The sequence below is a fragment of the Ictalurus punctatus genome, chromosome 12, assembly GCF_001660625.3.
Source record: "Ictalurus punctatus breed USDA103 chromosome 12, Coco_2.0, whole genome shotgun sequence".
Lineage (NCBI taxonomy): Eukaryota > Metazoa > Chordata > Actinopteri > Siluriformes > Ictaluridae > Ictalurus > Ictalurus punctatus.
In genome coordinates this window covers 27,313,711-27,338,710 of record NC_030427.2, presented here as the reverse complement: position 1 = coordinate 27,338,710, position 25,000 = coordinate 27,313,711, and the positions used below count along the sequence as shown (strand labels likewise).

The 25,000-nt window shown below is 40.9% G+C and overlaps 1 protein-coding gene across 2 annotated transcripts in view; it reads left to right on the top strand.

The window, feature by feature from the left end:
* The window catches only part of glcci1a (glucocorticoid induced 1a), a 47,406-nt gene that overhangs the window by 2,223 nt on the left and 20,183 nt on the right, over positions 1-25,000 (top strand). For both annotated transcript variants that reach the window (XM_017481056.3, XM_017481054.3), the window contains exon 3: positions 20,434-20,573. In XM_017481056.3, the coding sequence (XP_017336545.2) occupies positions 20,434-20,573 (140 nt within the window). The remainder of the gene's footprint in view (positions 1-20,433; positions 20,574-25,000) is intronic.

Genomic DNA, 25,000 nt, shown 5'->3' with positions numbered 1-25,000 from the left:
ATTATGTTTCCTTTCCATGAGTTAATGAGTTTATGTGTTGGCTGACATTATTAAGACAAGATTACTGTGTTGTTGTTAAAGCATCAGGAGTGACTTCTTCTTCTTCTTCTTCTTCTTCTTCTTCGATCCGTTTCTCCACTGCATGTTGGAGTGCTGCATATTTTATGCATTACATGGTTATAATGGGGTTTAGATTTATCCTGACTGTTATGCTCAAGGATAGGCGTGTGTTTCTATTCAGATCGATATGGCAGACCTGTGTGTGGAGCTTCGAGGGTTTCCTCCACCAGTTTAAAGACTTTGTAGGACGTCGTAGGCTGAGTGACATTTCCAAATATCCTGTAGTGTGTGAACGTACGTGTGATCATCCCCTGCATTGGGTTGGAACCCCGTCCATGGTGTCCCCCGCCTCACCTTCGGTAGGCTCCAGGTTCCCCGTGACCCTGCGTAGGATCGCGGACCTAACTTTGATTTTATGTCATTTATTTATACAATATAATATGATTCGCAACATTATCACATCATTCTTGGCAAAGCGAGCTTAAAACCGATCTAGTTTTAACGATTGTTTCTCGGTCCTTTATTTTTTTTTTCCTTTTCTTCCATTCTTTTCGAATGTTCATGGTTTGCAAACAATAACTGCGTATGTTTATGCTGCTTTCCTACGCTTCCTGAATGGAAATCCAAGAGGAATGAGGATAATCTGATTGTCCAGGAGGTGCTGATTAATTTTCAGGCTGTAAGGCAAACCACGGGTTTATATTAACGCGCTCGGTCTAATGCACGGGCGTTTCTATTTCTATACTCACAGCTTACTTGTGTGACAGACGCTGAGCATAAAGCGGTTGAGAAAGGTGTGTACTTGCTGATATGGTGAAGTTTTCTGCATATATATGTTCATCTTTGACTCGCTGGAAGGAGTCTCCAGCGTCAGAGCTTTAGGTTTTCTGACAAGGGAACGTTTTACGTGGTAACACGTCAAGCCGCGTTTTTATTTTAACGTCGTATCTATTTCAAGTGCGAGAATAAGAGAAGAGGCTGGTGAGGAAGAACTGTTCGTTTGTAGTGGCTATACCATAACGTTTCACAGACGTTCCGCATTACATGTTAGTATAAAGGGATGACAGAGTGTTGTCCTTTAATGTACCAAGAATTGTTAGCCTTGGTAAGATGCTGCGGTTTTAGATGCACAAAACACTTCGGGAAGTGCTGTTCTGAGAAAATAATCAACCTCGGGGTGGTCAGGCTGCCGCACACATTCCCGTCCTTGATTAGTTTTCCCTAACAGCATGCCCCAAGTGCAATTCAACATTTTCAAATCAAATTAAACATATAAAGCAAATGGATTCAGATCATTTCTAACTATATATGTATGTATATATATACACATACATTTATATGTATATATATATATGTGTGTGTATATGTATACGCATATACACACACATATACACACATATATATATATATATATACACACACACGTTTTACTTTCGAATTGCTTGAATGGTGGGTTCGTTATTATTCTTAATGAAAACCACAACAACAACAAAACCTTGTTTATATTAAACATCGAACTTTTGAAATCAAATCTTCCGCCATCGTCTTGTCAGTCGGTCGTGTCGGGATGAGGCTTCCTCGGTAGACTGTCTGATCCAGAATGCGCCTTAAACACTCGGTGCTTTAGCAGGGAATACATTTACAAATGTAATGTGGCACTTTAAAAGGATTTTTAAACTCTTTTTTTTAAATTATTTGAAATAATAAATATACCATATGGTGATGATACCGTAAACCCCAATGAAAGGTTAGCTAATTACTGTGGTATAGAACAGTAATGTTGGTACAGTGCATGTCAGCTGGGATACGGAGGCGAGGCGTGTCGGGCCTCAGGGCTTCGCTGTGTGTTTGTTGTTTTCTTTGCGAGCGAACGTGAAGAGCGTGCACCGGCGGTCAGGGTCGGCCGACTCCGAGACGCTCCCACACAGCCCTGTAGTCGTCCCAGTGAGGGACTCGGGTTATGTTCCGTCACGTGGCGTACCGAGGTGACCTCATCTGAAACGGCAGACACACACTGCATCAGATCGCCCTCTCACACAGTCGATACCTTTCACTCTGAGCTCCCGTGGGCACCGGGCTGCATTTCAGCGGAAAACAGATTAGTCTGGATTTGCTCTGAACGTATTAGTTTCTCATCACGCGTTTGTATTTGCTCGACTGGTGCCAGTATACATTTTACTTAAGGACTGTTCCGTACACTTCCTGTCTTCACAAGCTGTGGTTAATCTGAAATCCCCTCGAAGGAAACTTCCTAAATCTACCCACTCAGGAAAGAGGGTACTAAACTGTACCTTTCCGAGTCACTGGGGTGGTATACGTGTCTGTTGTACCTTCAAGCTGTTCTTCTCTTCTGTTTCCATTCATTTTTCAGGATTTAAGGTTCACGCTTGCACCATAATGACCTGTTAGATTAATGCTCTAAAGGTAAACGCTATCCAACTGTCTAGGTATAAGATGGTACAATGGTACTAATGGTACAAAAGGTGTACAGTTGAGGGCATTACCTCTGCGACACGGAATCATGCAGTACCCCTAGTACCCTTTTTCATAGAGTGCATCTTGTTAAGACTGAACTTTGTTCATTTTATTTATAAAAGCAGGAATGGTTGTGCTATTATTTGAAGCAGCTCCAAGCAGTGCTCTGATGACTGAAAGTAAATCACTTAAACACGAAACATTAAAAACTAAAACAAAGTGCTAAGGACTAAACCGTAAACACTGAACACAAAACATTAAAGACCATGTACTTAACATGAAGCGCTAAACTCTAAACAGTAATCACGAAGCAATTCAAAATTAACACTAGGCACTAAACCCTAACCTTTAAGCACGAAACTGTAAGCACTAAGCACTGAACAATAAACAATAAAGACTAAGCACTAAACACTAAAGTACTAAACTTTAAACACTAAGCAGTGCTGGAAATCTTTTTGGGCAAGGAAAAATATCTGCAATAGCGGTAGACAGTAAGCACTAAACATTAAGTATTAAACTTTAAACATTAAACACTGAATCGTAAACACTAAGCACCAAACACTAAATATCAAACTCTAAACATTAAACACTGAATCATAAACACTAAGCACCAAACACTAAATATCAAACTCTAAACATTAAACACTGAATCATAAACACTAAGCACCAAACACTAAATATTAAACATTAAACAGTAAACACAAAATCATAAACTCTAAGCATGAAACAATAAACACTAAACAAACAATGAACACTAAACACTATATCATAAACCCTAAGCATGAAACAATAAACACTAAACACTAAACAAACACTAAACACTATATCATAAACCCTAAGCATGAAACAATAAACACTAAACACTAAACAAACACTAAACACTATATCATAAACCCTAAGCATGAAACAATAAACAATAAACAATAAACACTAAACAAACAATGAACACTAAACACTATATCATAAACTCTAAGCATGAAACAATAAACACTAAACAAACAATAAACACTAAACACTATATCATAAACCCTAAGCATGAAACAATAAACAATAAACACTAAACACTATATCATAAACCCTAAGCATGAAACAATAAACACTAAACAAACCATAATCAGTAAACGCTAAACATTAAACCCTAAGCACTAAACACTAAATATTAAACAAACAGTAAACACTAAACAATAAACACTAAACAAACAGTAAACACCCAACATTAAACTCAAAATCATGAACTCTAAGCATGAAACAATACAATAAACACCAAATAAACACTAAACATCAGACAATAAACAGTAAATACTAAACATCAAACAGTAAACACAAAACATCAGACAATATACAGTAAACACTAAACAATAAACAAAATAAACAGTAAACACTAAACATCAAACAATAAATAGTAAACACTAAACATCAAACAGTAAACATTAAACAATAAACTGTAAACACTAAACAAACAGTTAACAATAAACATGAAACAATAAACATCAAACAATAAACAGTAAACAATAAATAGTAAAGACGAAACAATAAGCAGGACACATTAAACACTAAGCACTAAACAGTACACGGTACATTTCTGTACACCATGTAGGGCTGAAATTCATGCCGTGTCACGCCTCCTCTTAAATCAGGGTGCTAATGTTACTCTGCACTTGTAAAGTGATTTTCCCAGAGACTGCTCTCATGCGTGAGATCATTAGACTATAAATCCTGCAGCAGCTCTTACATGCTGATCTCTCCAGCTAACCGACTGATCGAGCCGCACGTTTTCACATGCGCAGGATAATAAGGTCAGAATCAATAAGCACCACAACCATGGTGAAGCTAATAGGGTGTAATTGATTAGGCCTGGTGCATTATCATGCTTAGCTTTGCGTAGGCTTTTCCGAAATGGATCCAAGATGCTTTTGGGCAGAAACGATTGACGGCTTAAACACAAATTAGAAATGAACAGTCGTTAGTTGCACGTTATGAAGATTTGGAAGCTGATGTGTTTGAGCAGAGCGTACAGATGAGGCGAGAGAACTGCACAGACTGAAGGACTAAAGCACCGCTGCATCGTTCATGAAGCGAGGGTTAAATCCCACTGGCACCACTGTGAGCTGAATGGAATTGTGGGTAATGTAGGAAACATCATTAGCCACAACGCCGGCGTGAAAACAGACCACGGCTGCGTCCGAAATCGCGTACTGTGACAGTACGTACTTCATCCGATGCAGTACCTACAGCACGGCCGTTGAAACAGTACGTACTAATCAGTACGCGTGTGTAGTATGAATACAAGACCGATATATCAAAATAAATGTAATATGTGACGAATAGCAAAACTGGCAAGTCACAGTGCGACTGGATGCATGACACATGACAGTAAGGGATGAGTCGAAGAAGCTTATTGTACATTAAAAGTGAAAGTTTAAATAACCTTACTCCGAAATATCAAGGATCTGTCAGTATAGTGTAAGGCTGTGTAATATGATGAGGTAATACTGATATCATGGCAAAATTATACAATAAACAATACAGCTTTAACATTTCTAAATGGTTAAAAGTAATAATAACTACAAACTCTGAATGAAAGAAGCTCATTCGATGTTAAAAAACGTGTACCGTGTTAACATTATTTCAGAACGCAGCGGTGCTGGAACGTTTGTGAACTCTTTAGAATGTTCTATAAATATCTGCATGAATATGAGCTAAAGCATCATCGGATTTTCACACAAGTCCTAAAAGTAGAGAAAGAGAACCCGAATCAACAAACAAGACAGAAGGATTATACTCGGTCATTTATTTATCGAGGAACATGATCCAATATTACACATCTGTGAGCGGCAGAAGTCTGTGAGCCTCTGGGATTAGCAGTTTAATTTGAAGGTGAAGTTAGAGTCGGGTGATTTCAGTCGATGGGATGACGATCGGGTGTGAGTGAGTGAGTGAGTGAGTGAGTGAGTGAGTGAGTGAGTGAGTGAGAGAGAGTGAGTGAGTGAGTGAGTGAGTGAGTGAGTGAGTGAGTGAGTGAGTGAGTGAGTGGGAGAGTGAGTGAGTGAGTGAGTGAGTGAGTGAGTGAGTGAGTGAGTGGGAGAGTGAGTGAGTGGGAGAGTGAGTGAGTGAGTGAGTGAGTGAGTGAGTGAGTGAGTGAGTGAGTGGGAGAGTGAGTGAGTGAGTGAGTGAGAGTGAGTGAGTGGGAGAGTGAGTGGGAGAGTGAGTGAGTGAGTGAGTGAGTGAGTGAGAGAGTGAGTGAGTGGGAGAGTGAGTGAGTGAGTGAGTGAGTGAGTGAGTGAGAGAGTGAGTGAGTGTATGAGTGAGTGGGAGAGTGAGTGGGAGAGTGAGTGAGTGAGTGAGTGAGTGAGTGAGAGAGTGAGTGAGTGGGAGAGTGAGTGGGAGAGTGAGTGAGTGAGTGAGTGAGTGAGTGAGTGAGTGAGTGAGTGAGTGAGTGAGTGAGTGGGAGAGTGAGTGAGTGAGTGAGTGAGAGTGAGTGAGTGGGAGAGTGAGTGGGAGAGTGAGTGAGTGAGTGAGTGAGTGAGTGAGAGAGTGAGTGAGTGGGAGAGTGAGTGAGTGAGTGAGTGAGTGAGTGAGTGAGTGAGTGAGTGAGCGAGTGAGCGAGCGAGCGAGCGCCCGGGTTTATTTGAAGAACGGGGATCTATCAGAGTCTGATCTTCACAACGCATGTTTGTGGAAGTGTATCACGGTACGAACAATGGAGATTTCTGAGGAGAGTCGTCGAAGCTCATCGGGCTGGGAAAGGACACACAGGCATCTCTAAAGAGTCTGGACTCCACCGATCCACACTCAGACAGATTGTGTACAGATGGAGGAAATTTAAAACCACTGTTACCCTCCACAGGAGTGGAGACCAACACTCCGAGAGCAAGTCGTTTCCCGTCCTTTATTCTTTTTCCACGTTGAATAATAATATAGTGCTATGAAAAAGTATTTGCCCCCATTCTGATTTGTTGTGTTTTTGTGTACATCTCATACTAAATTGTTTCGGAAATCGGAACGAAATACATCATAAAACAAAGGTAACCTGAGTAAAGACACGATACAGTTTATATTGTTTTATTTCTTTTTTTCTTGAAGAAAAAAAAAGTTATCCAACACCTATCAGCCATGTGGAAAAACGAATTGCCCCCTTAAACTTAAAATCTGGTTGCGCCGCCTTTAGCAGCAATAAATGCAAAAAAAGGCTTCCGATAACTGGCGCTGGGGTGGTATTTTGGCCCACTCTTCTTTGCAGAACTGCTTTAGTTCACACACTGGAGGGGTTTCGAGAATGCACTGCCCATCTAAGGTCCTGCCACAGTATCTCAATTGGTTCAAGTCAGGACTAGGCCTCTCCAAAACTTTCATTTGGCTTTTTTTGAGCATTCAGAGGTGGATTTACTCCGACGCTTTGGATCATTTGCACTTGAGTTTCAACTTACGGACTGAAGACCGGACATTCTCCTTTAGGATTTTCTGGTAGAGAGCAGAATTCATGTTTCCCTCAATTATCGCAAGTTGCCCAGGCCCTGAAGCAGTAAAGCATCCCCACACCATCACACTACCACCACCATGCTTGACCGTAGGCATATGTTCTTTTTGTGGAATTCTGTGTTTGGTTTTCACCAGATGTAACGGGACCCCTGTCTTCCAAACAGTTCCACTTCCAACTCATCAGTCCACAGAACATTCTCCCAGAAGGTTTGAGGATCATCAAGGTGTGTTTTATCAAAATTAAAAACAAGTCTTAACGTTTTCTGGGTTAGCAGTGGTTTTCTCCTCACCACTCTTCCCTGGATGCCATTTTTTGCCCAGAGTCTTTCTGATAGTGGAGTCATGAACAGTGATCTTTATTAATGCGAGAGAGGTCTGTAGGTCCTTTCATGTTGTCCTTTTGTGATTTCCTGGATGTGCTCTTGGAGGAATTTTGGAAGGTCGGCCACTTCTGGGAAGGTTCACTACTGTGTCGAGTTTTTCCATTTGGAGATAACGGCTCTCGCTGTGGTTCTTTGGAGTCCCAGAGCCTTTGAAATAGAGTTTTGTAACCCTTCCCAGACTGATGTATTACAATCACCTTCTTCCTCGTCATTTGTGGAATTTTTTTCAACTTTGCCATAATGTGTTACACCGTGACCTTCTAACCAACTTCATACTGTTGAAGAAGTTCTATATAAGTGTTGATGTGATTGAACAGGGTTTGCAGTAATCAGGCCTGGTTGCGTCTAGTCCAGCTGAACCCCATCATCAATGCAGGTTCATAGATTTGAGGAATCAGTAACTATGGGGGCAAATAAATTTTCACACAATCCCAGTTGGTATTGGAGAACTTTCGCTTCAATAAATAAATCATTTAAATCATTATCATTTGGCTTGTATTTCCTGATTTGTAAGTCCCTTTGGATAAAAGCGTCTGCTGAATGAATAACTGTAAATGTTTACTCATTTACATTTGCCTTTGTTTTATCTCGGGATTTTGGTTTAGTTTCTGAAAGAATTTCGTGTGAGATATAGACAAAGGCAGAAGAAATTCTTTTTCACAGCACTGTAGTATATTGTGTATCTTCTTCTATGGTGTTGTATTCATCTCCTTTAGTGTAACGCATTAATGCGTCATTTTTGAGTGTGAAAGGGAGGTGGGAAGTAGGAAAGATTATTTTTCTATTCATTGCGACTCTCTGCTGAAATCTTCAACATGTATGCACAAAATGTCCTAATTTGACTCTCAAATAGGCTTTCCCCACCACACAGATTGCAAATGGCTTCAGGGGATATGACCGAAATACACAATATGCACATGTATACGATGTAGGTTTGCTGACAAACAAACACTAGCTTTGCATTTAAAAAAAAAAAAACATTAAAAAAAATGATAGTCATTTTATATATATATATATATATATATATATATATATATATATATATATATATATATATATATATATATATAAAATGACTCATTTTTTTAAATGTTTTTTTTTTATATATATATATATATAAATCAGCATTTCATAGAAGATATTTGACACGGAAAAGGAGGGGGAATACCCTAAAAAAAATTTTTTTTTTTTTTTTTTTTACAATTATGAAGATTAAGTACAAGATTTTAATGTCAGGTCAGCTGCTTCCAGGCAGTTTGTAATTATTTAATGAAAATATATATATTGTGATATCCAAAACATCTCAGAAAAGTGTATTGTGACGCAATTAATCATGATATCGATATCATAACGTCGTATTACCCAGCAGTATACGTACCGTATACGCTCACTACACAGCGGATAATATAACGTGAACGTGAATATGGAGCTGTGGTGTAAGTTTTCATTGTTTTCTTTTTTTTTTTATCCAACCTAAATTATTCTGTTGGGATAACCGCATCGTTAAAAATATAGTCCAGTGCTGTTAATCTTTCTGGTTCTTCCAGGTCTGTACTTCCTGTGTACTTTTTGTTTTCTCTTCGCACCAGTGGATTTACTGTACGTACGTGCCGAGCTCGAGCTCGAGCGTGGCGATAACTCTTTTTATCTGCGTGTTAACGGCATCGCGAGAGCGAGGCCACAGCAGTGTGACTCTGCACTGAACTGTTATCACACCCTCTCCAAACAGAGTTTACGGTTAAGATTCTGAGCCAGCGCAACGGAGACTATGAGTTCAGATCCCAGCACTGCCTGAGGATCACTGCTGGGATCTCCAGCAAGTTCTTTAACCATCACATTAGCCGGATCATTAGGTTGTATCCTGTGTCAATTGGATAAAAGCATCTGCCAACTGAAAGAAAAAAAAAAAAGTGTAAACGTATTCTACCGTGATATAAACACCCATTGTCCATCTTTACGCGCTCAGGTTTGACCTGTTATTGCAAAATTTTAAGTAGATGATTCATGAGTAAATTTTTAACCTGAGTCTGACAGGTAGATTCAGATCAGCTATTCATTAAACTTGTTTTTGTTCTTGTTTTTTTTTTTTTCTTTTTTTTTTTCCCCAAGCAGTGGGAGCTCAGGTGACTGAAAAGAAAATACAGATGTTTTCTGATTATCCCAGAAGACATTATGTAGCTAACGTAGTTAGTCGAAAGTAGACAAAAACAGTCTGAGCTGATTTATTTAATCAAATCGTAATCTTCTTTGAGAAGTATATTATCTGTCTTTCCAAATGATGCAATTAGAAGTCGTAAGCATCAGTGCACAGCCCATCTTAACAGCACGCTCATATCGGCTTTTTTTGGCTTCCCTTTAAGACTACAGTTGCAATCAAAATGTTTCGACTCCCGTCGCTGATTTCAGGTTCATTGCAAATTCCTGGTTTATTGTTGCCACCAAGTCTTGCTGCAGGTCTTTTGCAGTCACTCGAGGGTTTTTCACAACCTGCCTTCTCAGAAATCTGCTTGACAGCTTCCTTTTTCTGCCCCGTGCAGGTAACAAACCCCTAGCCAGTTCAGGTATTTCATGTGTTCCAGCTCAAGCACACCTGGTGCAACTAATGAAGCCCTTGATCAGTTCCATCAGGTGTGTGCTTGAGACAACACGTTTTGCATATCTGTGCTGTTGTGAGGGATTCGATTCAGAGGGGGGTGAATCATTTTGGGACTGGAGAAATCATTATAATTTGCATTTTCAGTTGAATTTGGGGAAACCATTTGAAGCATTCGTCGTGTCGAACTATTTCAATCGCGTTTGTTTGATTCGTTCAAGGCACACAGCGGAGAGTCTGTACGTTTTGACTATAAACCTGATCTGCAGTCATTTTGATTGCAACTGTATATGCTCAAAGGTATAACAACGGTTTATGAAAGAACAACTCCATTACAACTATGTATTATCAGTTTTAGGACACTAAGTATTTCATAAATTAGCTGTGTGTAGGAGCACTCCTCTCTCTCTCTCTCTCTCTCTCTCTCTCTCTCTCTCTCTTTCTCACTCTTATTTATTTTCGTCACAATTTTCAGAAACACGGTATGTTCACCGTCGCTAAACGGCTGTGTATGCACATTGCTACACTGTAATGCTTATACAAGCGGCGTAAAATGGACAGAAAAGACAATTACATTCATAATCATGATATCGTGTATAACAAATGGATTGTCAGCTAAACTTTCACAACTACAACAAGTCTGCTAGTGAATGAAATATCGGATTTTAAAAAAAAAAATTTTGAAAAGGGGTGCATGCAACGTCCAGTTATAGGAAAATAATCAGGATTTCCCGTTAATATTTTCATACTCTAACAATTTATAGTTACATTTAACTGAAATGTTGCGGGATAGAAGTGAAACTAGTTCATTTCTGGTTCACTAGTAACCAGTTGTGACTTTCATTACAATCGCTATAAACAGTCATTGCCTCGCCGGCCTCTTTTCCTTTTCTTAAAAAAATAACGCAGCTTGTTATTTTGCTGAGAAACCACAAAGATCTCTGTCAGGAAACTTACAGTTACAGTTTTATCTCCCACTGTTACAAAGTGCTGACACTAGTGACTCTTTAAACTCAATTATTTCTAGCATAATTACAATTACACCGGTTTTTAATCCATGTACGTCAAACTCAAGGCCTGTGGACCAAACACAGCCCTCGGCCTCGCTTCCTTCAGCTCACACTAACTTGCAAACGATGATATTCAAACTATCGTCACTTACCGTGTAGTATTCACAGCAGACCCGTAGTTTAGCGACCACGAATACGCTCGAATCTCAGAGTTAGGTGCCATGTCGAAAACAGTTCAGAAATGTGTTGGGTGATGGGTGTTTAATGTGTTAATATGTTGAAAAATAAAAACTAGAGATGACAAACTTTCGTAATGTTAACCTTACTTACAACTATTTGGACAAAAGTTTGTGCACACCTGACCATCACACCCATGGGTTATTGTTGAACGACCCGTTATAATGCGCCCCAGTCATTCTTCTGGGAAGGCTTTACACTAGATTTTGGGGCGTGGCTGTGGGGCGCTACAAGAGCGTTAGTGAGGATGAGGACAGGTGCTGATGTTGGGATGTCGAGGACGCTCTAGTTGCAGTTCATCCCAAGGGTGTTCAGTGGGGTTGAGGTCAGGGCTCTGTGCAGGACACTCGGAGTTCTTCCACCTTCTTATAACCTTCACACACCATGTCTTCATGGAGCTCGCTTTGTGCACAGGTGCATTGTCATGCTGGAACAGCTTTACGCCTCTTAGTACCAGTGAAGGGAAATTGTAATGCTACAGCACACAAAGACATCCTATACAACTGTGTCAACAGTTTGGGGAAGAAACACAGGTGTGAAACCCAGTTTAATAAAAGTTTCCACCTAATAGTGCATTCAGCTGAATAGTTTCTGTATTTCTTTTCTTTTTTTTTCTACAATCATCTTATTTCACTTTCCGAGCCGGTTATTGGTGTTAATGAATCGAATAGATCATATCTTAAAAAATGAATAGCCTTACATCATGGCCCTCCGAGCCCTCACAGTGGCATATTAGCTGTCGTTATAGATTCGGCTGTTACTACGGAAACAATGGCGTATTAGAGTGAGGCGTTTAATCGAATGCTTGCAGCTGGGACTACTGTTAGAGCTGCTGTTAGAGAAAACGAATCCACGCCTTCTTGACCAATCAGAATTGAGAACTCACCAGTACGGTGAAGTGTACTGTACTGTATAGACCCAGGCAGCCTTCTCGAACGTGGAATAGAAGAGTACCGACTACATTAACATGAACACAGAGTGTACCGCACATGCTCCTGTGTGACGCAAATTCTCCTTAAATGAACCTGCAGCAGAGGGACACACACATGCGCAGAGCGACATGTTGATCCGCTTGAGTGACCTAAAGCTCGTAATTGTGTCAGTGTTGGGCCTGTGCTGACCCGCATCAGGCTGTGTGCTGAGATTAGCTGCATTGTGTAGAGTTTATCAGAAGTGTTGACACGGCTTTACAGCAAAGCCCGAGAGCTCACTGTTTGTTGCCATGGCTGTTGTTTGCTGCATGGCCTAATTAACATGCAGCGGCGAGCACCCCGGCGCTCCACGAACACTGAGTTGACAGTCATAACAAGCTGTCTGTGTTGGCATGATGCTGAATGGTGACATCAATTCATTTCAGATGGCGTTTTATTCATTTGTTGCAGTGTTTTGTTTTTTTTTCTTTTCAGTCAGCTTCCACTTTTAGGTTATGCGTCTCTCTGTGTGACAGTTCTACTTAGCATGTAATAACAGTGTTCACTCTTGCTCCCAGTTTTTAAAATAGCTGCAGAGCTCCATTAGATGCAGTCATTAATTTTCTCTGATTCATTTCACGTACCAAAGTGAATCTATTAGATATGCTAATTAGCTATTATATTTTGTTTTTAAGGATATCTTCTTCAGGGTAAGAAATACGAATGTGTACTATTTGCACCCAAATTAGTCATTTCCAGTTACTACCATCTCTCTCTCTCTCGCACGCTCTCGCTCTCGCTCTCTAACACTTGCTATCACACCGTGTAGTCGCTAGCCTAATCCTATCCAGCCTGCTGGCAATCTCGGATAATGGCTTAATATCACACATATAATAGCTGGCCTAATGTTAGCTACAAACCTGGCTACTGGTTTTAATGTTAGCTAGCTTAAGATAGGAGCTAGCTACTGGTTTCAGTTTGCTATACGAAGTTAGCTATCTAGCTAATGCTTACGTTCCGTTAGCTAACTTGATCGAGAAGCTGACCGCTGTGTTTATCGACATACTACTATGATGGTTAGCCAAATGTTGGGTATCTAGCCAGTTAGCTTGTTAGAGAAAGCCAAGCTTGATAAATAGGAGGGGTGACATTAGCTAAGCTAAGTACTTAGCTGACTAAAAAGTGCCAATTCTGTTATGTAAGCTTATTTTGTTTGTGTGCGTGACCATTTTTGAAGAGATATATTCAGTTGGATGCCGAATAACAGAAGATTTAACACTCAAACACAAAAGTAAGCAAGGTTTTGATACGGCACTTCCTGAATAGCGCCATTAATTTGCCAGCGATAACATTATATCTATATTAAACTATGATGCATCACTTTTTGTCAGTTATATTTACATTTAGTTTGTGGAACACCTATGAAACAAGTTCGTTCCTGTTATCACGCCGTCCGGTTACCGAGAAACTGCAAAGCGTTAACTAATCCTTCAGAATATTCTCAGACGATCCTGTGTAGGAAAATGTATTTTTAAAAAAACTCTTTTACAAAGAGCTGACACTGGAGACTCCTTCCAAAAATGCTAAATAGCAAACTTCCCCATATGAACAATTAAACATGTTTTTAAATCTGTTTATGTGGAACTTTAACCATACGTCCTTGTATGAGTTGTTACTATGGAGACGATCAAATTGGAAGAAGCGCATTATTATAAACCTTCCCTGCTGGAAAAAAAAAACCAAAACAATAGAAGCCCTCATAGAACTCGTAATGGTTATAATGGGAATTGTATTGGTTTTAATTTAAACTTTAATTGTCCCTGTGGGTGTCTACTGGTAATTTGTTGCCTTCTATTGGTGGCATGTTATGTCTAGCGGATACCATCGAGGACCTACGTACGTCCTACTCCGTAACGGATACCGTTTGGTAATGGTTTTAATGGTTAACAGCAGATGGGTTGTAATGGTATTTGTAGTGGAATTTATTAATAATTTGCGATGGTTTCTACTGTTTGTTTTTCCACAGGGGTGTAGCAAGAGCTAAACCTTGTAGACAATTCATCAACACCTTCTGACCAATGAGAGAATTCAAAAGTGCTGTGGTATAAAAAAATTTTTTTTTAAATAAAAAAGTTCATGCAATTATCAGGATGTGAACATTAAATATTAGCACATAGCGTAATTGACTTTTCAAATTGGGGTATTTAGGTGTGAGGTGTTAACTTAACTTAAAACTTTCACTTACATTTGCATCATATTGGAATATGATAGCGATATTTCACACACACCACAGTATGTGGTCAGGATCTCTTCTGTCCATCAACATCACATGAGCTCCAGCATTTTTATATATATATATATATATATATATATATATATATATATATATATATATATATATATATATATATATACACCAGTGGATCGGATATCCGATCATTTCTGACAGTACAGTGCGTTCTTGGTCTCAGAGCGTACCGTCCTTCCTAAACGTTGGAAAAAGACACTGTTTATTGTTGCTCTTTTTTTTTTCTTTCTTTTCACTGTAATGAATTTTGCAGTAGTAGTCTGATGTGTGTTGATGTCACGCTGTCCTAAACCGGCCGAGCTGGTTCGAGTGTTGTGAAAACTTCGCCATGTCTTTTCAAGGCAGTAGCTCACATTTGCATGTCAGCTCGATTTTCTTTATTTTCTTTATAATATCATCTGAGCTGCTAAATGTTGTACAACAGCGTTTCCTGCTTTTCTGATCAACTTCCACATTCCCAAATTTAGTTGTTGTTAAAACTCCACATTGAAGGTGGTTTGTCTAGCAGCTTTTACAGAGTAAAAAATGGATATCAATGCTAATATTGTAATGTCTTCATGAAATAAAGCAGGGGCAACTATGTGCAGCCAGGGGAAATAATTAACATTTAACTCTAAAATTAATTCCATAGACCCAGATTTATCCCATGAACATTATTTACGTGTGCGCTGTAATATTTTGACGATTTATCAGAGTTATAATGTTTTGTATTCCTGAACTTTGCAATCCCAGAACACATTAGGTGTTAGTCGATATCGCTTATAAGCCCACTTGTTTTTGGAGTTATTGAGATTTTGAATCTCATCCCATTCAAGTGACCAATCAAATAGACTAATATTGATAAGACCTCGATAATAAATATAATAATTTTGATTATGGTGGGTTCTGATATCCACCACTGTAAAAAAAAAAAAAAAAAAAAAAAAAAAATGTACATGCTAACTATACACGACCGACCAATGTCGGTCCCAGGATCCAGCTTTGAGAACCACAGTCCTAAGCGCATTTGTCGTCTTCTTCTTCTGCATCTAACGATCATTTTTTATCGACTATAAATAAGCACAATTAAGTTTCTGTTACCTTTTTAACTGTTAAAAAGTGATGATGTTTTCGTTCGAGGTGTGAATAACCACGCGATCAAATGCCGAAGGCCATCTAACACTCTGCTCACCCACGCTCTCTCTTTCTGTTTGCCTGGGCACGGAGCTACTTAAATGTCACCCGCCTCACATTATAACCCCAGTACAGTATGTGCAAGCCTACTTACGACAGAAATGTGAGACAGTGCACTTTCCAGCCAGGGCTCTTGGCAGGGACGCGTGTCTCCATCTGCTCTCAGTAAGCCAGGAGAAGAAGAAAAAAAGTTCTGAGGTGAAATAGAGCCAGCACCTAAGCTTAGGTACCAAATGTCGTCCATGTTCATGACCAGTTTGACTTAACCATACAACACACACTTACGTCCTATTCATTTGGATGTTAAGAAAGTTCCACAAAACCTAAGTAATGCACGTTTCACTAAGCCACAGATTAGCGTTCAGGTTTGGTACTGTATAAACTGTCAGGGCTTAACTCCAGACAGCATTTAATTTAATTTACTAGAAATCCTCAAATTACATGGGTTCCAGTCAAGCCTGACTGGAAGGTGGTGTGTAAAATGTAACATAACCCACGTGTTAATGCATTTCATGACACATGCTGTAATTTCAACACTGCTCCTTCAGGCGGTGTTTATCACGGTACAGTACGTCTGGAGCGAGCCAGGGAATGCTTGTAGTGTCATTCAGAGAAAGATGACGTTTAACCTTCTGTCCATACACTAGTCGGTCAAGTCACGTGGCGATCAGTACCGTGATCGCTCGTGGGTGTGGCCTGTTCGGCCCGTGTACGTTTCGCTATGAGAGAGTAGTAGCCAAGACGTATACTCTATGTAAACGCACCACTGTAACATTTATACACATTATTGTCTCACCTTTTGTTCGTAATAATGTTGTTCTTCCATTATTCTAAGATTGGTATGAGAAGTTGAACGATTGGTTGGATTTGTCACTTTAAAATAACAGTATAAAAAATATCAATCAAACACCAGCTGAATTCGCCTGTCAGACTAATATGAGATCTGACAGCGGGGGTGTGGTCTGATATTGATTGACCGCTGACAATGTCCAGTTTTCAACTGACTAGTTTGAGTATACTGTCCCCATTGTAGCTTCAGATTCCTGTTCTTTGCTGACATGGTCTTCTTCCCCACTGCCTCAATGTTCAGTGCGTTGTGCGTTCTGAGATGCTTTTCTGCTCACCCAGTTGTAAAGAGTGGTTATTGGAGTCACCGTAGACTTCCTGTCCGCTCGAACAAGTCTGGCCATTCTCCTCCGACCCCCTGTCAAGCAACATCGAGCCTAGGTTTGGTGACGGCAATTGGTGATTGGTGAGGGTGGAAGTTACGCAAGACGTGACCAAGATTAGCCCCGCCCATGATTTTGGTGAAGTACTTTTCTAGATGTTATTTCAGGCTTTGTTCTAAATATAGTGGGCAATGACAGTACGAACAAGAATATATTTAGAAAGTGGTAGTTTAGGCTCTCTGAAGCGAATACTCCACCGAAATGTCTATACATCTCTAAACGCACAGTATGTGAAGCATCTCAAGCTAGTTAGGGTTGTGGGAAATATGTAAGAAAATAGAATTACTCATCGGTCGCTAGTTAGATTAGTCTTTCATCACGGCAGCCGTGATGAAAAATGTCTCCAAAAATAATACCACAAACCACTACTCGCTGAAGGTTGTCATGGCAACGCTGTAATTTCCATGCTGTGTCATAATGTCACATGTTGACTTTTTTAGACTGGAAGTGCTTTTCCTGTTTTCAGTTTTGGTTGGGCGTTTGCTTTTAAAATGACCACTGATTAAAACACACACTTAAAGAGCACAAGCTTGCTAAAATGATGCAATAATGATGACATGCACATGGACCTAATAAGGATTAGAGCAATTATGGCTGCATGATTGTTGGACTGAGTGAATTTTGGAAGCTCTTAGTTTTACATTTTTTTTAAAAAAAATCAAAATCCAACTGGGTGGAAACCTTGGAGAGTGCAGTATGAAAAACCGCCATTGTTTCTCTCTTTGCTCGCTAATATCTCAAAAAAGAGAGAAGACGGCCTTAAAACTCCCACTGTCCCCTTTGAATCCAGCTGCATCATGATTTTGTATAATGAGCACCCAGCGATGGAGTTCACGCGCCAGAAACGTAACAACAATGGGATAATTGCAGTGGGCGTGCGATGCTGAGAAGACAGAAGGGCATTGAGCTTAAAACAGCCCGCTGTGTCTAACCACTGTGAGAGCTGTGATGTAATTCAGCTAGTCAACATGAGGACATGAAGAGGGTCAAAATAAAGGCTTTTTATAGTCTTGCGCTTCAGCGGCTGGCCAGGCATCTCTCCAGGAAAAGTGAGTCGAGAAACGATAGCTTTTATACAGTTAGAGGAATACGAGGCGAGTCTGTGAAGGTTTTCAGTTATCACCTCCTTTATTTGGAGTGAGGCATACAGGCCACACCTCCTTCAATGTGGCTAATAGGCACAGTGACTACACCTCCTTCATTATGACTGACCGACACAGAGGCCAAGCATCCTTTCATGGAACTAAAGCACAGGTCACACATTCTTTAACGAGACTTAAAGGCACAGAGGCCACACCCTCTTTGAACACTCCTGACAGGCACAGAGGCTACACCTCTATAACACTACTGACAGGCACAAAGGCTACACCTCTTATAACACTACTGACAGGCACAGAAGCTACACCTCTTATAACACTATTGACAGGCACAGAGGCTACACCTCTTATAACACTACTGACAGGCACAGAGGCTACATCTCTATAACACTACTGACAGGCTCAGAGGCTACACCTCCTATAACACTACTGACAGGCACAGAGGCTACACCTCCTATAACACTACTGACAGGCTCAGAGGCTACACCTCCTATAACACTACTGACAGGCTCAGAGGCTACACCTCCTATAACACTACTGACAGGCTCAGAGGCTACACCTCCTATAACACTACTGACAGGCACAGAGGCTACACCTCCTATAACACTACTGACAGGTTCAGAGGCTACACCTCCTATAACACTACTGACAGGCACAGAGGCTACACCTCCTATAACACTACTGACAGGCACAGAGGCTACACCTCCTATAACACTACTGACAGGTTCAGAGGCTACACCTCCTATAACACTACTGACAGGCACAGAGGCTACACCTCCTTTAATGCGACTAACAGGCACAGAGATCATGCCTCCATTAATGCAGCTGACAGACAGGCACAAAGGCTACACCTCCACAGAGGCCATATCTCCTTTAAGGCGACTGACTCACAGAGGCCACACAAATTTTAATGTGACAGGCAGGCATAGCGTCTACCCCTACAGGCAGGCACAGAGACCACACATCATATACTGAGACTGACAGGCACAGAGGCCACACCTTCTTTACTTGCACTAGCATGCACAGAGGTCATTCCTTTTTTCACTGGAACTGACAGGCACAAAAGCCTTCCCTCCCTTAATGCAACCGACAGGTACAGAGACCGCACGTGTTTCACTAGGACTGACAGGCAGTACACTAGTAATCAAACCAGTTACCGTTTTTCTTGTATGCTTTGTTAACACAGATGCTTGAAGCGGACTGTGGAGAGGCATTGTTGTTCCGGTTCCTATATGTGTAGCATTGCGGCCGAGTGCGTGTTTTAAATATCGTCATTTCCAAAGTGGAAAGGTTGTACATTTGGGTTGCGGTGTTTGAAATTTGCTCAGCCTTGACCCACTTCCCCACCTTGTGCCTCTGGACTGGAAGGGGGGTATTTTTATCAGATGTTGAGTTGCCTCGGGAGGAGATGTCCTTCTGGTCTTGACGATAAAGGATAAGCAAGAAGTCATGGGAGTCTGAGTGGACATGCTGCAAAGACACTCTGTGTTGAACCAAGGCAGGAGTGAGGTATTAAATATTAATAACAGGTATTAGTGGTTTAATGATAGGTATTAATGATTAATTCCCTAACCCTTTGTCATTCATTACAATATTATCATGGTATTGTATTTTTAAAAATGACCTCATTTCGATTAATACATTTAAGATTAACAGCTTGTGAGCTCTGTGTGTGTGTGTGTGTGTGTATGTATGTGTGTATATACATATATGTGTATGTGTATATATATTCGGGTAGCTCTACCACCTCATAGCTCCGGGGTCTCCAGTTTAATCCTGATATAAGTTACTGTCTTTTCAGGGTTTGATGTTATCCCCTGTCAGTGGGTTTCCTTTGGGTTCTCCAGAGTCCTCAATCCTCCAAAAAAATCATGCTGCTAAGTGGATTGGCACTTATTAAATAGATTAAATTGCCCTTTGGTGTGAATAAGTGCATATGGTGTCTTATCCAAGGTGTATTCCCTCCTCATGTATAGTGTTCCCAGGATAGGCTGCAGATCTATTTCGACCCCTGACCAGGATAAAGCACGTACAGAATGAATGATGCATTTAAATTTGGCCAAAATAAGGGATTTTATGATAACGGTTTGCAAAAACCGTCTTAAGCAGCCTCGTCTTGAATGAGATGTAGGGCTAGTGACGATGACGTGAAATGTCCGAGCGTGGTGAGTATCACCTGTCGTGTACGCCTAGTCGAACTGTTGTAGGAATAATATACAACATTATAGAAACCAAATCGGTTCATGTCTCTAGATGTGGCCATGCTTGTGCTAATATAAGAACCGTTTGTGATAGTCGTATCTGTTGCACCTGTCGGATTAACAATTAACAGTGCTGTCGTAAAAAGGACACAACTTAAATACAGACCAGCCCATAAAAGGTTGAAATTGTGTGACGGTTCTTTTATAATGCCTTTCGTTTCTTTCATATCCTCCCACCCGTGCGTCTCACCACTTTCTCTTTTCTTTTCTCGAACAGTTGAAAGGCCAAAAGGCCAGCAGGTGTGGATCAGACGCACTTCCTCTCTAGGTGCCATCACCGCCCCCTACCTGACCGGCCAGTGGCCCCGTGACCCCTACGTGCTCTACCCATCGTGCATGAAAGACAAATCCACACAGGTAGGATCACTACACAGCCTGATTTAAATTCTAAGGGTGTGTGTTAGTCTTTGAGGTTTGACTAGAAGGCCATGTGCCTTTGCTAACACTAGCAGTGTGTGTGATGTAGCGTTTGAGGATGTTCCGCATTCAAACGGATCTTGTGCTTTTGACGTGGGAAAGCGAACACAGTATACCCGGCAATAACCTGCTGATAGTCCTGAGGGCATCATAGACTAGCAGAATGTCACTGGAAATGAGACAAAACTGTCACGAATATCAATATTTCCCTCAGACGTGTTAGTAAATTACTAATAAAAGGGTTCGGTATGACTAAAATGACACTTTCAATTAGCATTGACCTCATATTGAGTCATATCGAGAACCATCACCAGTGCAACTTGTGTATTCTGAGTTATTGTTAAATTTGGTGTGGTGAAAACCACGAGAGTGGGCCGTTCATGTGGGAAATTTCAATGCAGCAAAGCGAAGGATTATACTTTTGACTTATTTAGACGTATTGTCATTGGCAGTTATCGATTAAAAATAAACACAGATTAAGTTATGAACGATGAAGGGTGAAATTAATCAAATGATGTTTTGAAAGTTGTAATGGAAAAACCATAATACCAAAAAAAAAAAAAAAAAGCAATACTTTCCATGAAGCTGTCTAAATAAGTGTTTTGTTTTAATGGCACCATCTGAGACAGTCGACACACAGCGTGTTCTGTGTGCAGAAAATGGTGAAAGTCTTTGGTCGGACACCCTGTGCGCCATTTTCTATTGTTTCCACGTTTCGCCGTGGATGGTAAACGGCGCTTTTGAAAATCGCCCGTGTTCGGCCAGGCTTTAGACATGAGAATGTGTGTAAACTTATCACATTAATATCACATCAGTGGCTTTGGCTTTGACCACATGATATCTGATTAGACCGAGTACGTGACTGACTAATTTGATTTCTACTCAGAGTTTTATCTAGATGACTCATGGGAGTGTATCTATCGAAACACGCACGATAGACGGCGTAGAGGTACGGAGGCATTCTAGACGTCCGACGTAGCGCAGCGGCGATCCGCTGGGCAAAGAGTCACACGATCTGGACGTGTTTGTCTCGGCATGACACTCGGTAACAGGCTTTATCGATAGCATTCAAATAGTGGAGTATTCATCACAGGACAGCCGCCTTGGGATTTAAATAGTCAAATTTACGCTCGTGATCATCTCATGAAACTGTCACAGATGGATATTAAAGAGTATAACATAGTGTGTCTTACTATGACTGCTCAAATTTGACGTAATAGAGATCAAAATATGAAACTCCAACGTGACTAGATGAAGACTTGCCCAAAAACGTGGTTCAAGATCACCTGCTGCCAGGTGTGTCCTCGAGATACAGATCAACGCAATCTCACACCCCCACCTGCCACCTGACGCCTCTGCTTTAGGGTGAGATTTAGCACCTGCTGGAGCTGCGCTGATCCTGCAGCCGATGACCTTATGACCCCGTGGTTGGCTCCTTCCTCTAACACACAAAGCTCTGATTATGGGACTCGACGTGTGCGCGCACACGTGTGTGTGTGTGTGTGTGTGTGTCCTGTTCTGCTCATTATGCTACCTTCTTTATTCCTTCCTCTTCTTTATCTGTGTCGTATTGCAGGTCGTTTAACAGCTGGTGTTGATGCCGGTTTAGTGCTGTGCCCTTCATATCATGGCCAAAATTAGGAGCACAAGTAGGCCTTCTAACATCTGATCAGTGACTTAGATTCTGGCCACATATCAAATTACAATCAAATTACAAAGTGCCACAATCAGCGAGTAAAAGTGATACGTTTTCACTAGACGACTCATTCTGCATACGGTATGAAAGCGAACGTCACGGACCACACACTCGTGTGTTGAGCTCCTGAAGCTCATCTGTTTTCATTTATATTTCCATCTCTGCATTATTATTATTATTATTATTATTATTATTTTCATTGTAATGAATGCAAAAATTAGGCAGAAAATCTGTGTTCTACACCAATCAGCCGTAACATTAAAACCACTGACCGGTGACGTGAATAACACTGATTATCTCAGTACAATGGCACCTGTCAGTGTGTGGGATATATTTATAAGGCAGCAGGTGAACGGTCAGTTTCTCGTGTTGGAAGCGGGACATATTGGCAAGCGGAAGGATCTGAGTGACTTTGACGAGGGCCGAATTGTGATGGCTAGACGACTGGATTAGAGCATCTCCAAAACGGCGGGTCTTGTGGGGTGTTCCTCGTATGCACTGGTTAGTAACTACCAAAATGTGTATCTCTTACCTGAGGAAGAGATGGAACCAGGATGCACTATGGGAAGAAGCCAAGCCGGCAGAGGAAGTGTGATGCTCTGGGCATGCTGTTGTTCTGCTGCGAAACCTTGGGTCCTGGAGTTCATGTGGATGTCACTTCTACATGTACCACCTACCTAAACATTGCTGCAGACCAAGTACGCATCTATCAGCACGATAATGCGCCCTGACACACTGCAAAAATAGTTCAGGAATGGTTTGAGGAACATGACAAAGAGTTAACAAGGTATTGACTCGGCCTCCGAATTATCCAGACCTCAATCCGATCCAGTGTCTGTGTGAGACGTTCTGGACAAACAAGTCTGATCCATGGAGGCCCCTCCTTGCAACTTACAGGACTTAAAGGATCTGCTGCTAACATCTTGGTGCCAGATACCACAGCACACCTTCAGAGGTCTTGTCGAGTCCATGCTTCGACGGCTCAGAGCTGTTCTGGTGGCACAAGATGGACGTATACAATATTAGGTGGGTGGTTTTAATGTTATGGCTGATCGGTGTATATTATCGCTGTTTTTGGAAAACATCGGTGTAGATGTTAACCTGACCAATTCTAGCTTAAATTTGCTTAATCCATCCTGTTAATTGAATGTAATGAAATGGCTGTCTTGCTCACATTTAGTAGCTATACTTTGTGTTAAAAAGAAAACAATGCAGTCAGTCGAACTGAGTTTTTATCTAGAAGGGTGGCGACAATAATATAGAACCAGGTTTTGTTGACATTGTGTCTGTGGTAACGTTAGTACAGGTTTTTTTGGTTTGTTTTTTGGCGCAAAAGGGGGTTAGAAAACACTACTACACTTTGGCAGTGTTTACCACGTGACCCACCCTCTGCTCTGCGTTGGCACTTGGACTAGACCTTGGATCTGTTTATAGAACACCTACACCCCCATATTTATAAATATTTATTACACATGTTAGCAATTTCACTGCAACGACCTCAGCCTGATGTTTCACAGCACTGTGTTTATTCCAAATGTAGTCCGTTGCTGCCATCAATCTTTTATATCTTTTATATTGTATTTTAAAATATATATGTTTTTTTTTCCTTTTCTAAAATTCTGGTTTATGTCAATTCTATTTTCATGTCACGGACAGTTCCCTATGCGCGTCAAAACTGCACGAGCGTGTGTGCGGCCGATAAAATTTGAATTCGATTTGGAATTTGAGCTTGTAAGAACAAGACGGCGTTATTTTACGTACGCCCAACGCAATTGGCAATACGCTGGGGGGAAAGGAAACCCTGGACTTCTTCGGAACAGGTGTCGTCGTCCGATCTGCGCACGTCTCATCATGTCTGATTTCGGCAGAGCCGGAGTTTTGCATGTGACTTTGGAACTCAACTTGGATGAGAGAGTTCAAATGTCTGTGATCGACTTCCTTTACTTAATAAACACTCGATATTTTATTTTTTAAAAAAAAACAACAACGTATCCTCCACTCCAGCCTCGCAGTAGTCTAACTGTTGTTGTTTTTTTTTAAACTCCCTTTTATTAAAACTAGGCATTCTTTCTGTTATTTCTAGTGTTGTTTTAATACACCCAGTTCCACTTGATCACCCAGCTTATAAAGCCGGTAGAGGAGTCACTCTCCGAGCTCTCGCATGATCTCACATGCATCCTGTTTTCACTGCTGCACACACAAACCAAAGCCACACAGGATCTCTGCTCAGGTCACACACACGCCGACACACTCCTACGAAGCTGCAAATCTACCCAGCATGCAAATCGACCCTGTTTTGCTGCTTTTTCGTTATGAATATGTGTAAGGACGTCCCTTGAAGAAGACTTTTACAATGAGCTTGCTCTAGCGTGTTGAGTCTGATCTTTATGCATGAGGCCTGGCAAAAAGGTTATCTTGATCAGGGGTGGGTGGACAGATCATCACCAGGTCAGATGTTTTGCCTGGAAGTCTAGTCACTAGGCTTAAAAGTGGTAGCTAAAGTAATGTAATAATGTACGCCAAGCTATATACCCTGATTACTTCTACGCCCCCGACTTAAACTCTGCAAGTCTTGGTGACTGTTTCGGATATGAGCTGTGCTGCCTGGTCTTCACAGCACACGTGAAATGATTACTTGAGTCGGCCTAGCATGTTTATTTTCTTTCAATGT